This window comes from Talpa europaea (genome assembly GCF_964194135.1).
Source record: "Talpa europaea genome assembly, chromosome: 6".
Lineage (NCBI taxonomy): Eukaryota > Metazoa > Chordata > Mammalia > Eulipotyphla > Talpidae > Talpa > Talpa europaea.
The window spans coordinates 31,502,403-31,517,562 of NC_140072.1; the positions used below are offsets into that span (position 1 = coordinate 31,502,403).

Here is a 15,160-nt window from a genome sequence, read left to right on the forward strand (position 1 = left end):
ACCAGAATTAAGCCTATCTAATGTTGTGAGTGGTTGTTGCTTTGATTTTGTTTTGTTTAAGCTCAAAAACTATTTTTCCAGCTGTCTCATCTCATTTCTTCTGAAAGAATTCATACCATTGTCAAACCCCCTCTCACCCAAAGTTGTGTTTCCCAGAAGAACAGTAATAGCACACACTATTAAAGGATGGCATGGGAGCAATGCCACTTGGATGGGCTACTGTCAGGCAGCAGGGAAAGAACATCACCCCAGGTGGAGGTGAATTCAGTCCTGGGAGGCTGCCCCGGAGAAGACAGAATGAAAAGAGGAAGTGCAAGGTGAGCTGAAATATGGGCGACAGCTGTAACTTGAGCTCAACCACATTCAAGGAAACATGAAACTGGGGCAATCCACTGTGTAAAGAGGACAAGGGCAGGTGGCTTAGGGCAAACACAAGCATGTGGGCAGAGAGCCCAGTCTGCATGCTAGAGACACCTATGTGCAGCAAGAGCAATTAAGGCAATTGGGGGAGTAACCCATCTGCCAAGTGCTCTGTGATAGTTGTCACCATATTTTACTCAAAAGCATCTGTGAATTATAACTTCAGACATTATTTTCCTTCCTTCCCTTCCCCTTTCTCCCTCCCTCCTGCCTCCTTTCTGAGGGTAGATTTCCTTTAAGATGGATTGCTGGAGGTTATTTCCATCTCACACTTGGGAGATTTCATGTTAAAGGCTTTCCAAAAAGTACAATTATTTATATAATAAGAGCTAAAATATTTTAAAGGCCATTTAGGCCAGGGCGATGAGCAGAAAAAGGGAAATCTTAGGCAATTTAAGACTGGCAGTTGTCCATCTAAGCTGTTAATGATTTCCAGGAATAGAGATTCACCCACTATTTCTTCTGGACTGTTCTCACATTTATACTAGAATTGTAAGCAAATGCTGTTTTCTCTTCATTTAAAACTTAACACACTTTTGTTCAAATCCATTTCCACTGCTTAGCCCTCTGTGGACTAGACTACTACCACGCCAGTTTTCCTTCCACCAAATTATTTTTTCTGTTTGTCAGCTCATATTTTTCTGGCCTACTTTTCCTGCTAAAAAATGCAGTGCTATCAGGACATTCCCTTCAGAGTATTGACTACCTGATATATAGATATCAGTGGTATAAGACATTTCTTAAATCACCAGGTTACAACAATATACAAAGGATTTTATACAGCCCCTGCCCATGCCATTTCCAAGGTATAATGGGAAATTAGTAGGTCAGATAGAAGCAAGAGGAAAGGTTAGCAAGTCGTTGAAAGTACAGTGATGCTACTGCTGTGATGAAGCGATCAAGATGATTGTAAAACATTTTGGGAACTTACCTTTGGGAGAGTATTAGAAAGTGGAGGTGATAGTGAGTAAAATAATAAAAGCAGGTGGCTATTTAGAGGAAGGCTGAATGTCAGATCTTTTCACACAAGGGAGGTCTGAAATGTTTTGAGCAAAGTGAAGACAGAGCTCCTTCTCTTAGGAAAATAAAGGTATGTTAAGGGGATATTGCCTATATAGAATTTATTTCCATTGAGGAAATAACAAGAAGAAATTAATTTATTTGAGCAGAGAAAGAAATTTCATTAAATTTGAGGAAGAATTTCTGCCCAGAAAAAGTTATTAAACACTTAAGAGGAATACTGAGAGAGAAAATATGAAATTTTATTAGCTTATACAAACATCTTTTAAACACAGGGGATATGCTTGTATGTGAAAAAGTATATAGAAGATACAGAGTTATAACTTGATTATTATAAAAGAAGGAATTTGTAAGCTAAGGTGATGTTCTCAGGAGTCATCAGGTCTGAATGCCAGCTCTGAAAGTTTCTGCTGTTTGTCTTTAGGTAACTTTTAAAAATTTTCTGGACTTCAGCTTTCTCGCCTTTAAAATGGGGGAAATAGCACCTATCTTCGGGAGATTAAATTCATTAATATTAGGAAAGAGCTTTAAAACTGCCTGACAGACTATAAAATATGTGAGATTTTGCTGTTGGTGGTAGTAGTGAATAAGAAAAACCTCAAAAACACATTTCCAGAAACTAGAGATACAAATATAGAATGATTATACTTTATGTGACATTTTAAGTTTTGTGTTTACTCTTCTTTTCTCTCATTCATCACTGCAGCTTAGTCCTGAATCTAGAAGTCAAGAAATGTATATTGTAATCCCCTCCTCCAATAAACAGTATGTGTCATCCTTTTTATTTTAAATCACCAGTCCCACTGTTCTGGTTGTTTCAAATTCTATTAGCGCTCCTTTCTGTCTCAATTTATCTTCTTCTCCAGCACTCATTTTCCCCAACCATCTTTTCCTATCTCCTGTTTCTCAGACTTGTGCATCATTTTTTTCAGTTACTATACCACAAGCTTTATAGCTTCCCAAAGGTCTCATGATCCTCTATCCTATATCTCTTGTGAATCCAAGAAACAGGATTGTATATTCGGCTCCAATCCAAATTACCTCTGTTTAGAGTGAAACACAACATTTTCTGTGCTACAGAAACAGACTCTGTCTAGGATGAATAATGTCTTGAGTCTGGAATAGGGGGAGGGGCTTATCATTCTTTATTTCCAAGGATTTCTGGAAAAGTGCACAGCTCTCAGCTCATAGTCATAGAGGACTGTGACTCACAGATGAAGAACCATTCAAATTCCTGAAGTTCTACTTCTGTCTGTACTTTTATGAAGGATGTCAATGTAGAAAGTAGAACAGTGGATGAAATTCAAGTGAAAAAGCAATTATTATTTGAGGCAAAAAAAAAATAGTGATGTGAGAGCCATATTATTTTAATTTCATCATTCTAATGCTAAATAAAGGCCTAAGATGCCAGAGAGAGAGAACTAAAGAGCTATGTATCAAAAAAAAAAAAAAAATCCCATTTAATGGTAGAAACTGACCTATGAGGCATGTTCTGAAATGTATAAATGACTCATTTAAATATTAAAAACAAAAATTCTCATTGATTCTCTAAATATCCAGGTAAAGAAGTTTCTGGACTATTATTTATTTATTTTTTAAATCGCTCTCTCAAAATACTCCTGTGCAGGCTTCCCCTGGTGGTGCAAGTGATTGAGCACAGTGCTGTGAGTTTGTCTGCAGCCTCTGCAGCCTGGGTTCTATCCTGGCCAGCTGGTAAGATACCCACATGGCGTGGCAGACCTCTCCTGCCATGCCCGCTGCTCCCCTCAGCAGTGTATTTCAGTGTATTTCAATCAGTCTACCTGTTCTATTCCCTGTGCTGTCTCTGGTGAATCCTCTCATCCTCCCGCTCATCTGGCCTGTGCCCCGGTTCTTGTATGCATGAATAAATAAATCTTAAAAAAAATATTCCTGTGATAGTCTTGGCTTAGATTTAACTCATTGAGAACTCAGTAAGCTTAACCCACTAATTTTCTTATGTATGGAAAATTTTAAAGGTTTTTAAATGGCACTGTGAATATTAGATTAACTTTATTTGTTTTTTAATCTTTTTTATTCTGTTTCAACATAATTGCTTTATGCATGTGCAAAAAATAAAGTTCCATCAAAGTAAATCATTCTTGACAAATAGCTGTCAGAGCATGCTCAGAGTAAGACTTAATATAGTTTTTCACCCAACACTCAGGAACAGTTGAGATGTTGTTAATCAATAAAATGAAAAGATGACTTTACACAAACCTCATAGATAGGTAATGCCTTGCCTCATTACAGAAAGACATTTGCCTTCCATTTAAGTTTCTAAGGTTTTGAGTAGCAAAAAATTCATATAATTACAGAGACCATTTTAAGTCATAAAGATACCATATTTTAATGAAATGTTTAACCAATAATATATTTTGGAATATTTTAACATAATAAACAAGACTTCTTAAAGAAATCTTTCTCTGCTTAAATCATTGCATTGCATATGTCATCTTTCATATGTGTCTCTGTGTGTATATTCACATACGTATATATATATATATATATATCAAAAGTAAATGTCTACATAAATATACCTCACTACTTTAATTCACACAAAACTGTCCCAATTTTTTAAATAGGAATTTATAAATGTATCCTCCTATACATTCAATTGTGTATTTGGGTTATGAAATGCAATATAGAACTTATTTTTCTAAAATTTTCAGTTAGACAAATTAAACAGTACATAAGCATCACATTTAGTAATTTTAAATAAATAACTATCATTTGCTGAAAAATATCAGTTTTGCATTCCAGATAAAGCACTTAAGCAGAAAAGTAGTATCTTCCATACAACAGTTATAGTTATAGGCTACCATCCAGCCATTTCCCTAAGGAGAGTCCAGGCATGCTTAATTAAAGAGAGACATCATTACTTAAAAGAAAAACATGAGTCTTTAATTTCCTTGCTTCTGCGGGACTGGGGCAGTTCATTCTGCTGAATCTAGCAATGTCTGAGTAACACTTAAACTTCGCTGATTGTACCTACAAGTCCAGGCATTGTTAGGTCACCAACAACAGTAGCTTCTGAGATGTAAACAGTGCTGCTTCCATTATGGATTATCATCTGCACAGAATTCATTAGGACTATAATTAAACCCAGAAATCCCCTCCTGATATTAGGATGCTAGTGAAGCAACTGCTCTTCTTGGCAACTCCTCTTCTAACTTTCGGACCACCAGTTCCCTCTTGGGAACAACCTAAGGAAGTACTACTGAAGTAGCACTGCTCCTGTGATGTGGAGTCAGTGTATTTCTAATTACAGTCCAGATAGTTTTGAGCACAAGAAACTAGACAAGAGTCCAGGTCAGCACTTCGGCTTGCCAGGTCAGACTTGTTTTCCTCCCACTTCTTTCCAATAATAGTTTCTCATATATACCAGAAATAACATATATAATACATCTTTCTCACTCTAAGAACTGCCCCTAAAGTCAATTTTAGTGTATGTGTTAGGAACTCACACTAACAAACAAAAACAACCTATCTTCTCTTCATGAAACCTCAATTTAGTGCCTACTGCAGTGCTATCATCTACATCTTTAGCACAACCATCCTCTAACTCAGCAACTGTCCCCAAGTGTCGACTTATATGACCTGGTTAATTCTTTACACTTGTGCCGAGTGACCATGGACTTTGATAATCTTTAATAATTTTATCTCCAAGACTCTGAAATGGAAAGAAACTTCTGTTGTTTGCCTTGTGAAAACTAAGTATTTTCATTCAAAAGATCAGGAACCAGTTGTAATGTTTTTAAGATACAATGTATTGGAATTTTATCTCTAGTTACTAGTACTAGAGTGGAATCAATCCATTAAACATACTATAAATTGAAGGTAAACAAAAGAAGTAAATAAGCAAGTTTTATAGAAACAAAGTATTAAGAGTTCCTACAAGCTATTCTCTTTCTTTAGTGTTATGTAAGGGTCTGACACAATCCTTAACTCTAAAGGCTTTATTACAAGTCAGCCATTCAAATTAGCATGAAGTTGACAGAAAGTGAACAAAATTCTACCATCCACTAGTGGACAGAGTTGTCTGCTGGGGCAATGGGCATACCTGGACTCAAATTTCAGCTCTGCTACTGAACTGTGGCAATTTTGGCAAGTTCCTTTTCATTTTTCTAACTAACATTTTTCTCATGTGTAAAATAGGAATATTTTTTAAAAAATCAAGTAGGATGTTGTCGGAATAAATAAGGCAATATGGACAAAATACATTTGCATTGCTTTTCACTAGGTAACACTAAATAGGAATCGTAACATTTGATAACTTGTAAATTAATTTGAAATGTAAAATGATTGTAAATTATATTCTACTAAAAAAGCTGCTTGCTTATGGCACAATAAAGGGCGGGCAGTTGGTATACCGTTTAAAATAAGTTGATGCACAATATTGAGGGGAAGGGGAGAAATCATGTATCTATAGATTTAGAGAGTACTAGGATAAATATGTTTGGACTAATAATATTTTCCAATATCCAATCTTACTCATTCAAAAATTTATCACCACTCTATTACTTAAAATTTCAGTAGTTGATCTGTCCTTATTATACTGACTGAATTCCTACATAAAGTAGGAAATAAGTTCAAAAGTTGTACAGGTTTGAAAAAAAGAGTACTCTCTCCACTTACTCTTAGATTTATTCATATATAAATATGTTTTGCAGGTGGAATTATTTTCTGGATTTATGTTACAACTATTTAATTTCCTTGCCTAAAAATTTTTAAAACGGATTTCCTTCAGCATTATTTTATAAGTAAGCTTCTGGATATATTCAATTCATTGGTGACCACTGAGTAGCATTCCTTTAGTTTTTTTTCTTTCAAAATGTAAAGTTCTTGGGCCTCCCTAGTGGCACAGGGGTTAAGACACAACCTACGAAGCTGTCTGCAGCTTCTGCAGCACCAGTTTGATCCCCTGACCAGCCAGGGAGCAACCCACATGGTGCAGCAGACCTCTCCTGACTCGCCCGCTGTCCCCCTCAACAGTGTACTTCGGTCAGTCTGCCTGTTCTCTTCCCCACTGTCTCTAGTGAATCCTCTCACACCCATACCTCTGGCCTGTACCCCAGCTCTTGTATGCATAAATAATAAATCTTTTAAAAAATGTAGATTTTTTTTGTTGTTTGTAATTGACAGAGAGGTAGTGTAAAATAAATAAATATTAAGTTAAAGTTCAGTTATTCTCTAATATATATATATATTTATTCCCATGTAACCATGTAACCACCAACCAGGTCATACCTAAGGCTTAGCTGTGTCAGCTTCTAGTGAATACTACTAAAAAGTAACCTCTACTCTGACCTTGATCATCAAAAACAAGTTATGACAGTTTTGAAATTCATATCAATGGAATCCAATAACATGCCACTCACACAGTTGCTAACTTAAGTTACTCATTTCATTTGTTTACATCTTCTACAGGAAGAAAACAGGAGTGAATGTCCTCTTTATGTCCTGTTCCAGAGTATAAATGTGTAGTAAGATAATCACGAAATCTTATACATGTTTTGGGCACAAAGTTCTAAAATGACCCCGAATTTACAAAAGCAAGTCTTAACATTTTTATTTTTAACATTCACAACATCCTAGAGCCATCTACTCTGCTGCCATTTGTATTCCTTTCAAATTTTCAAGTGTTTCCAAGAGTTTACACATATAATCTACTCACAAAAACTCTGAGACAGGTTAGCAGAAGCTCACAATTTATTAGTGAGCTTCAAAACAACTGATCAGTTGTTTTCTCAATTCACAGTCTTGGAAATTGAAACACAGAGCATTGGTGATCTTACTCTATCTTCAACAACTGTTTAGAGGCAATGCCATTGCTGAAATTTAGTTCTCAGACAAACCTCATGCCACATGTTGTTTACACACATTGCAAACTATTGCACCCATTTCCCATATTCAAATATAACTACATGGGATACATGCTTAAGAGAGAAAACCAAAATGTCAGGCAATTCCTGAAGAGCTCTAAACCAACTAACTGAAAACAGTGTTTCTTTACAAAATCTAATGGGAACATTTTAAGACTTAATATTCAGCAAAGATGCTGTAAGTTTACCTATTCCTACACTTCTGAAAATGTGCAGGAAAGGAATTTAGCCATGCAATTATAACAAAGTATACAAAAAAAAACATATAAGGATTTTGCAAATATTGGTTTACATAATGAACTTTTAGAATACAAGAATGATGTATTCCAAATTATGTCAAATATACTCCTCTGCTTTCAAGAAGCACAAGAACTTCTAATAGTAGGCTTATTATCTCCATATTAAATAAAATATGACTATTTATAAGGCCTAATTTTCGTGCACATTTATAAGATTTAACCCTGCAACCAGTGTAGCCTCCAAATGTTCACTGAGAAAGAGATACAGATTGTGGTCTATGACTGTTTTCAGGAACCAGAAAGGCTGAGGGTTCTAATTCTCACAATATAGCTAATAATAAAAAACATATACTACCAGTACTTTCTGCATTAAAATGGACAATTTTTAAAAATAATCAGTTTAATTCTCACATTTAGTTTAATGATATCCAAAACTGAAACATGATTACATACATGTATGTCTGTGTGTATATTTATAAACAAAAATAACAAGTGGACACTTCAAAATATTTACTGTGTATCAGACACTGTGCTAAAAGCTGTACATGAAGATACCTGCTTATTTTGATTAGATCCCTTATGACATAAGTACTATTATCCCAATTTCACAGATAACAAAACTGAGGAATAGAAGTCTGAATGTACCCACTTGAAACCAGGATAGCACCAGAGTTTGCACAATTTAATCTCTACACTACAAATACATCTTGGAATAAACAAAAATTCAAAAAAATACATTCCACCTTCTTTGCAGCATCGTACAAGAGTAACTCAGTTTTTATATTATTTTATAGTCAATATAAGCTTTTTTTATAGACCAGATAAACACCTTTCATCATTACACTTTAAGAACTTCCCAGAACATTGTACCTAAGCCAAAATTATTAATGCATTTCTCCATTCCACTAATATTTTTAGCACAGCTGATTGGCCATTTCCTACAATGGTCAATTTCAAACAAACTCTGGTAAAATCTCTGAATCATTTGCCCATACAGTAACTACTTATTACTTTTTAATTTGCAAAGACTGTAAATACTGATATAGTGTTTTCCTTTATTGTAGAAGTTTAAATATTAAAAGCCTAGGCTCAATCTACCAAGATACTATCATAAGGAAGACAGTCTGAACAAGGTACTCAGGTCTGTAAGTGAGGACATTGTCACTGGGTTGCAGAAGTCTATAAATCCAATGGGTCTATCTGATAGAAACCACATCACAATACACACAAAGGAATCAAATAATGCTTTTTCAGGTCAAACCCTGGTACAGCAAACAGCAAATGACTTTAGATAGTTATATCTAACCAAACTCAGCAAGATGCAAATGTCCTGACAGAAAGAATCTTGGTTTTCTCTTTGTCCTCAAGTTCAGTCCACAGCTTACAGTGGGTGTTTAACAAATGTTATTGACTGACAAACAGAAGACAATGTTTTCTCTTTTTCTCTAGTCCTTTATCAGTCTGCTCCCTATACTGTAGCTAGAGGGACATTTTTGAAATATAATTTAATAATGCTATCTCCTCCATATCCTCCACACTAAGTTCCTTCCATTGCTTTTATATCTCTTTTACAAAAAAGATTAGAATTCTTGACATGGTCTAGAAGGTCTGTCATGATAAGACTCTGTTCCTCCTCTAAGAGTTCCATTATCAAGGCCCTTCCCTCATTTGTTTCAATATATCATACTATCTCCTTCATGAAGCTCTAAACACAATCTTCCCCCTCTGCCTTTACCTGGCTAATTTGTTCTCACAACCCCAGTTTTAGTTTAAATATCACTACTCAGAAAAAACTTTGATTAGGTCAGTTACATTATTTTAAGTTATCACAGCACCATGTACCTGTCCTGCAAAATCCATACCACCATTTTAAGTTCCCATTTATTTATTCATTAGTGTGCCTCCTCACTGAAATGTAAGGTCGATGAATGTAGAACTATTTCTGCAAATACAATGGACTCAATCAATATTTGCTGAATAAAGAAGTGGATGAATGAATGAGTGATCATGGTTGTCTATCTGTTCACATGAGTAAAGTCATGGAAAGCAGTGGGTTTATTAAATGACATCTGTTGCACTGCCATGTTTACTAATACTAAGGAATTGGTCATCACAGGCCATGTGTATTTATGGCCATTTAAATAGGGAAAGTGATATTTGCATCTAGCATGAAATTTTAATTTAAATGACCCTAAAATGCATGAAACTTTGATGTGGAAATTATAAAATGTAGCTTAAATTAATCTCCACTGATCAGCCCTTTGTTCTCATTTTTAAGCTGTAGATAGCCACAGAATTCACTAATTCTTTTAATTGCTGGGAAACTATTAGTCCTCTCAAGTAGAAACATATTAAATAATAATGGTCCCAGGGCACTTAGAAGAGTATGATTCACTGAAAAAGCTATGTGCCCCATAAGCATCCATCATTCAGGAAATATGATATTCTTGGATAGTTGAGTTCTGAAGCTGACTCTGAGGGTCAAAAAACAGAACTGATACACAAGTTAGTTCTGTTCCATCAGCCATTTTTATAGTTTCTCTTTCTTTTTCTTCTTGAATAATGCCTGAACCTGAAAAAGATACCACTCCTAAAAAACTGGAAATCTTATTCAGTAGATTAATCATGGCTCTGTCACTAACCTAACCATGACAGATAATCTTTCTTATAATTTTTTACTGTCAGTATATAAATAAATAAAGCACTTGCTAGGCCTGAATAAATAAGGATGGAGTGAAATCAATTAAATAATAAGTCTAGAAATTTATAGGTGTGTAAGTAGTCTCAAGATACTATAATTCAGATAGAATATGAGAGAGAATATTCTCATTGTCTTTTTAGTAATTCTTCTTATATTTTGAATATGAAGGCAAGTAAAATGTTAGACATTTTAATTAAGTTTATAAAGAAGCTGTAATTGGAACCAATTGGCGTCAGTATAATTTAAATTGTGTTTAAGATTTATTATTAATTTTCCTAAATTTTCTCTATTGAATGTGTATTTGTTTTTAAATTAGTTTTTTAAAAAGAATGGAGTAATCAGTGTAAATACTGGCTAGAAGCTGGGCTTTGTTTATACTTCATCTGAATAGAAATCATCTATCCCTAGCCATCAATACATGATTGGTGTTGGGAGAGGCATCCATTCTTAATTAATAATTTAATAGTCACTTGACACACATGAAACAGGGAAAGTAAGCAAAATGGAGCCAATCCTTCTGAGAATATGGACTCTGCCATCTCCTATTTCTGTGATAATAAAGGAATCAGTCTTCTGTGTTCCTTTCATAACCAGTGGTGATCTTTGCACTCTATTTTCAGCTCAAATTTTCAAAAGGAATCAATGCTCCAGAACAATCATGTTGGATTTGTTCTTCTGGGTTGAATTACTTTATGCATCAGGTACTATACTGCTCAACTACGAACTGTGGCAATTCCAAATTCTTCACCTTATGGAAAGAGAGCTCTACTTCCAAAATAAAATGTATTTCAGAGGAATCTAATTCTGCTCCTCTGCAACATATTACTTTTTCCATGCTTTCTCCTCTCTTAATTGTTCCTGATTATGCATGATCCCTGGATGCCTATGTTTAAAATGCAAAGAAAAATAAAAATTCTTATTTAAAACACTCTCCCACACAGAACAAGCTGTCACTGTGTCATATTTGTTTCCCAATTTAAGGGAGGAAGTTATATCTCATGTGTTCTTCATTAAATTGCCTTTTCTATATTAAAACAGCATTGGAATACTCAGAGTAATTCTCCCACAAAATAGTGTTCATTTTTTATTCATTTCTACTAATCAGTGCAGAGGTAAGCAACTTCAATTATATTACAGCAAATCATCATATGTGGCTCTCTTATTCATGATTTACAATCAATTTAGATTTGGTAGAGAAAAAATGCACTATTTTATTTTTGTAAAATAATAACTATAAAACCTGACCCTAAATGCCTGGATATTTACTGGCAAACCTGAAGAACAGTATAGGGCATGGGATACACAGTCTTCTTTAATTACTCAAGCCAAAATACAATGAAAACAAAATCCCACATAAAGGCAGAGAGCAATATAATAAATCACTACTTTTTCCCATAAACCTATGAAGGCTTACAGACCTCTCCTAATGACCAACTTCTTGCTTCCTAACTCCCTTTGCTATTTAAACAATTACAAATTTAATCAAATCTCCATTTCTCTTAAAGTCAGGTTGAAAGAGAACTGCTAAACCTAAGAAAAATTAGAAGGGCTAGCTCTCTTTAGCAATGTCAGCAAAAAAAAAAAAAAAAAAGACATTAAACAATAAAATGATAAAATGCAGCTATACATAGAGGTTTCATCCCAACATCTTTCAAAATCAGATTTAATACTTCATTGTTTCTTAATTTCAGTCACAAATGCCATTTATCCATGTGTTGATTGCCTTGATTTGACTCATAAACTATATTTTATACCCTGATATCTTCTGCACCCTTTAGTCACAGATATATCCATATTTCATCTTTTTCATATCACTCACTTTCTGTTCATAGGTTTTTCTGTTCATAGGTTTTTCTGTATTGATACAATATTTTCCTTAGTTATTATCATGTAGCAACATTGCAGACATGCACTAAAATCTCCATTTTATTCATAAAGGGGAGAAATTAAAACTCAAGTATGATTTATTTAAAATACCACATTGTTTTAAACCCTCAAAACAACCAATTACAGCTTAGTCTCCACTACCCAGATTAATATAATTAGCTGAATTTCCTCAGAAAATCTCTTGTAATCTTTCAAATACATTTCCTGGTTATTGGACTACAGAAGTTGCTCAGTCCAGCAGCATCTAAATTTCTCCCTATTTATCTTTCCAAGCCTTGTGCTAATTAAGAAATATATTACTTAATCTCTAACATTTCTAAGCATTGGCTGACCTGTCTCCCACCTCAAGAAACCACAAAAATAACATGATTTTACTTAAATTGACAAATGCTGGACTTGGACATAATCACAGAAATTAACATTATTTCCAAGAATCCTCCTCCTTCCAAGTAAGAAAATTTTCACTTGTACCCCTCTCCTCACACTATTTCCCCAACCATAAGCAAGAATTTACATTTCCTTGCAAAAGGCACAGCAGTGCCTATGAATCCTGTCTCTCCAGACCTTCACCAAGAGTAACCACGTGGGGATTCTGACATGGTGAACCTCCTCTGCACTTCATTCTTCACCAAATGTGTGCCTAATCTCCTGACACTGGTCTGCCTCTGATGGGAAAAACCTGTATGTTACAGACTCAGAGGTGGTAGCGAAAATTACAGCAGTTACTCAAGTTGGCCATGGCCTAGTGACTCTATATAGGGAGCAGCCTGGCAAAAAACCTGAGGAGGGATGAGATGTCATTTTAATTACCACTTGGAAGGAAGTAGGGATGATGGAAAGAGCTCCAGGAAGAAAACGAACTGTAAGGGCGGGGGGGGGGGGTGTTGAGGGGGGGCTGCTTAACCACTGAGCAGTTGCCAAGGCAGGAGTGTGGGAGGGGTAAGGCTGCAAGGTCAGACACGAATCTTCACCTGGCAGCTAACGACACACAGTGTCTGGAAAAGGCAGACCCCATGCACCAGCCCTGTCCCGCCTGCCACGCCCGGCCTCCCCGCGCCCTGCCCAGGCCCAGGCCCCTGTGGGCAGGCGTCGGGCCTTACCTTGGCTGCAGTCCTTGCCGCGGAAGCCCGTTCGCGAGCAGTCGCACACGGCCTGGTCGTCCACCACGGAGCATACTCCCCCATTGAGGCACACCCCGCCTTCGCCTTCCTCGCCCGCCTCACACGGGCTCCCGCCACCACTGTTGGGCGGCTCGTCGTCCAGCTTCACCTCACCACTGTCCACCGGCAGGGCCTGGGAGGAATTGACCCTCACGTCGCGAATCCACCCCTTGAAGGGCTCTCGCTCCCTCACCGAGGCCAGCGTGAGCTTGAGCGCCGCGGCGCGCAGTTCTGGGGGCAGCCCCCCGATGAAGAGGCCGCTGAACACCGTCATGTCCCTGCGCTTGGACTTCACCTCCACCCACTTGGCCTCCACCTGGTCGATGAAGAGCGTGGTGTTGCGAAACTGACGGCGGATGCGCACGTGGTGCCACGCGCCGTCGTTGACAGGCGTGTCCGCCAGGAGCGTAGCGGGCTCCGCGCAGAAGATGGAGAAGCTGAGCTGCAGGCGGCCGCCTCGCGTGAGGATGAGCTCCAGAAAGTCGCAGAAGCCCTCGTCGTCGAAGTACAGCACGAGGCCGCGGGCGCTGCGTGTCTTGAGCTGGAAGCTCATCTCGCTCTCGCAGCAGGCGTTCCACTTGGGGAAGCGCGTCCACTGGCCCTCGGCGCCCGGGAACTCCAGCCCGCTGCCCAGCTCTGCCCAGCAGCCCAGGAGCAGCAGCGAGAGGCACAGCAAAAAGCAGCCCCCGCGCTGGAGAAGCGCCGTCCCCATGCTCGGGGCTGGGGTGCGGCGGGGGGGTGCCGGGGCCGACAGGGTCAAAACGGTCCTGGACACCTTGAAGTAGAAATGGGGATCCAGTGAGAGAGGAGGGGAGGGGAATCGGCAAAGGTGGGAGGGCGGCACCCTCCTTTAGCTAGCTCTTTTTTTCTTCTTCTTCTTCCAACAACCCCGCCCTCTCTCCCTATAGTCTCCTCCCAACTGGAAAGCGTAGACCCCAGTGGTACAGGGCAGCCACAGAACTTCCAGACCAAAGAGAGGATACACTTTGGAAGCAACGTTCTGGAAAAGGCGTCAACAGAAGGTCAAGGAAAATCACTGTTCCATTTGAGTCCAACGACTAGTTCAAGGGGGTGGTGTCAACGGATGCTTCACTCCTCTATTACCATCATCTGCCAGGTACCATCAGTGGGACCAGGTGGAAGGAAGCAGAGTCAGGTGAGAAGGAAACACTTCTAGAAACGCAGGAAGCCAGCTAGGAATCAGGATCCTCGGATGCTTGGGAAGGACTCACTCAAGTCTTTCTCCTCCAAATACAGTGTCACAAACCGAAAGAGGGAAAGGAGTTTGTTGCCTTTTTAGTGCATTATTTACTAACCCCAGAGTAGCTTCAAAGGCCTGCTTCTCTTCTCATACCATGCACTTCCAGCACCACTGCAGCCAAAGCAGAATTCCTTGTGACGACTTCACAGGCTGAATTTGGCTTCTTTTTTTTTTTTTTCCTTCCCCACAGTAGGGTTGAAACCCGGAAGCTGTGAAATAGCCAGAAGCTGTTAGATGTGGAAATCACAGCAGCTCCTCTTCTTTTGCCTCTGCAAGGCCAAACTAAGATGTCAGCATATCAATTGGTTGTTTCTTGGTGGTGCATTTTGGTTTTATTTGGACTTTTATAAAGACCTAGAAATTTGCAGAGAATTAAAATAAAAATTAAGTTCTAACATCATGTATAGTATCATATAAATCATTCAGCTCAGAAACCATGTGTGTAATTAGTGTTATTAGTAAGACAAACCTTCTTAGAAAGAGCTTATTTATTAAGATCTGTAAGATCTAGTGTCTCCCAATAGTTGACACCACACTTTTATAATCAACCATTACACCTTGTAGTTTCT

At 37.8% G+C, this 15,160-nt stretch overlaps 1 protein-coding gene across 31 annotated transcripts in view; it reads right to left on the reverse strand.

Annotated features, from left to right (window-relative positions):
* NRXN1 (neurexin 1) overlaps window positions 1–14,125 on the reverse strand; it is a gene marked incomplete at its 5' end in the record, with an annotated part of 1,024,512 nt that extends 1,010,387 nt beyond the window's left edge. For 30 of the 31 annotated variants that reach the window (XM_084235920.1, XM_084235919.1, XM_084235910.1 and 27 more), the window contains one exon: window positions 13,271–14,125. In XM_084235920.1, coding sequence (XP_084092046.1) covers window positions 13,271–14,042 — 772 coding nt within the window. Of the gene's footprint in view, window positions 1–13,210 lie in introns of all 31 variants that reach the window. The other variant, XM_084235898.1, reaches the window with a different exon arrangement.
* Window positions 14,126–15,160: the final 1,035 nt, after the last annotated feature.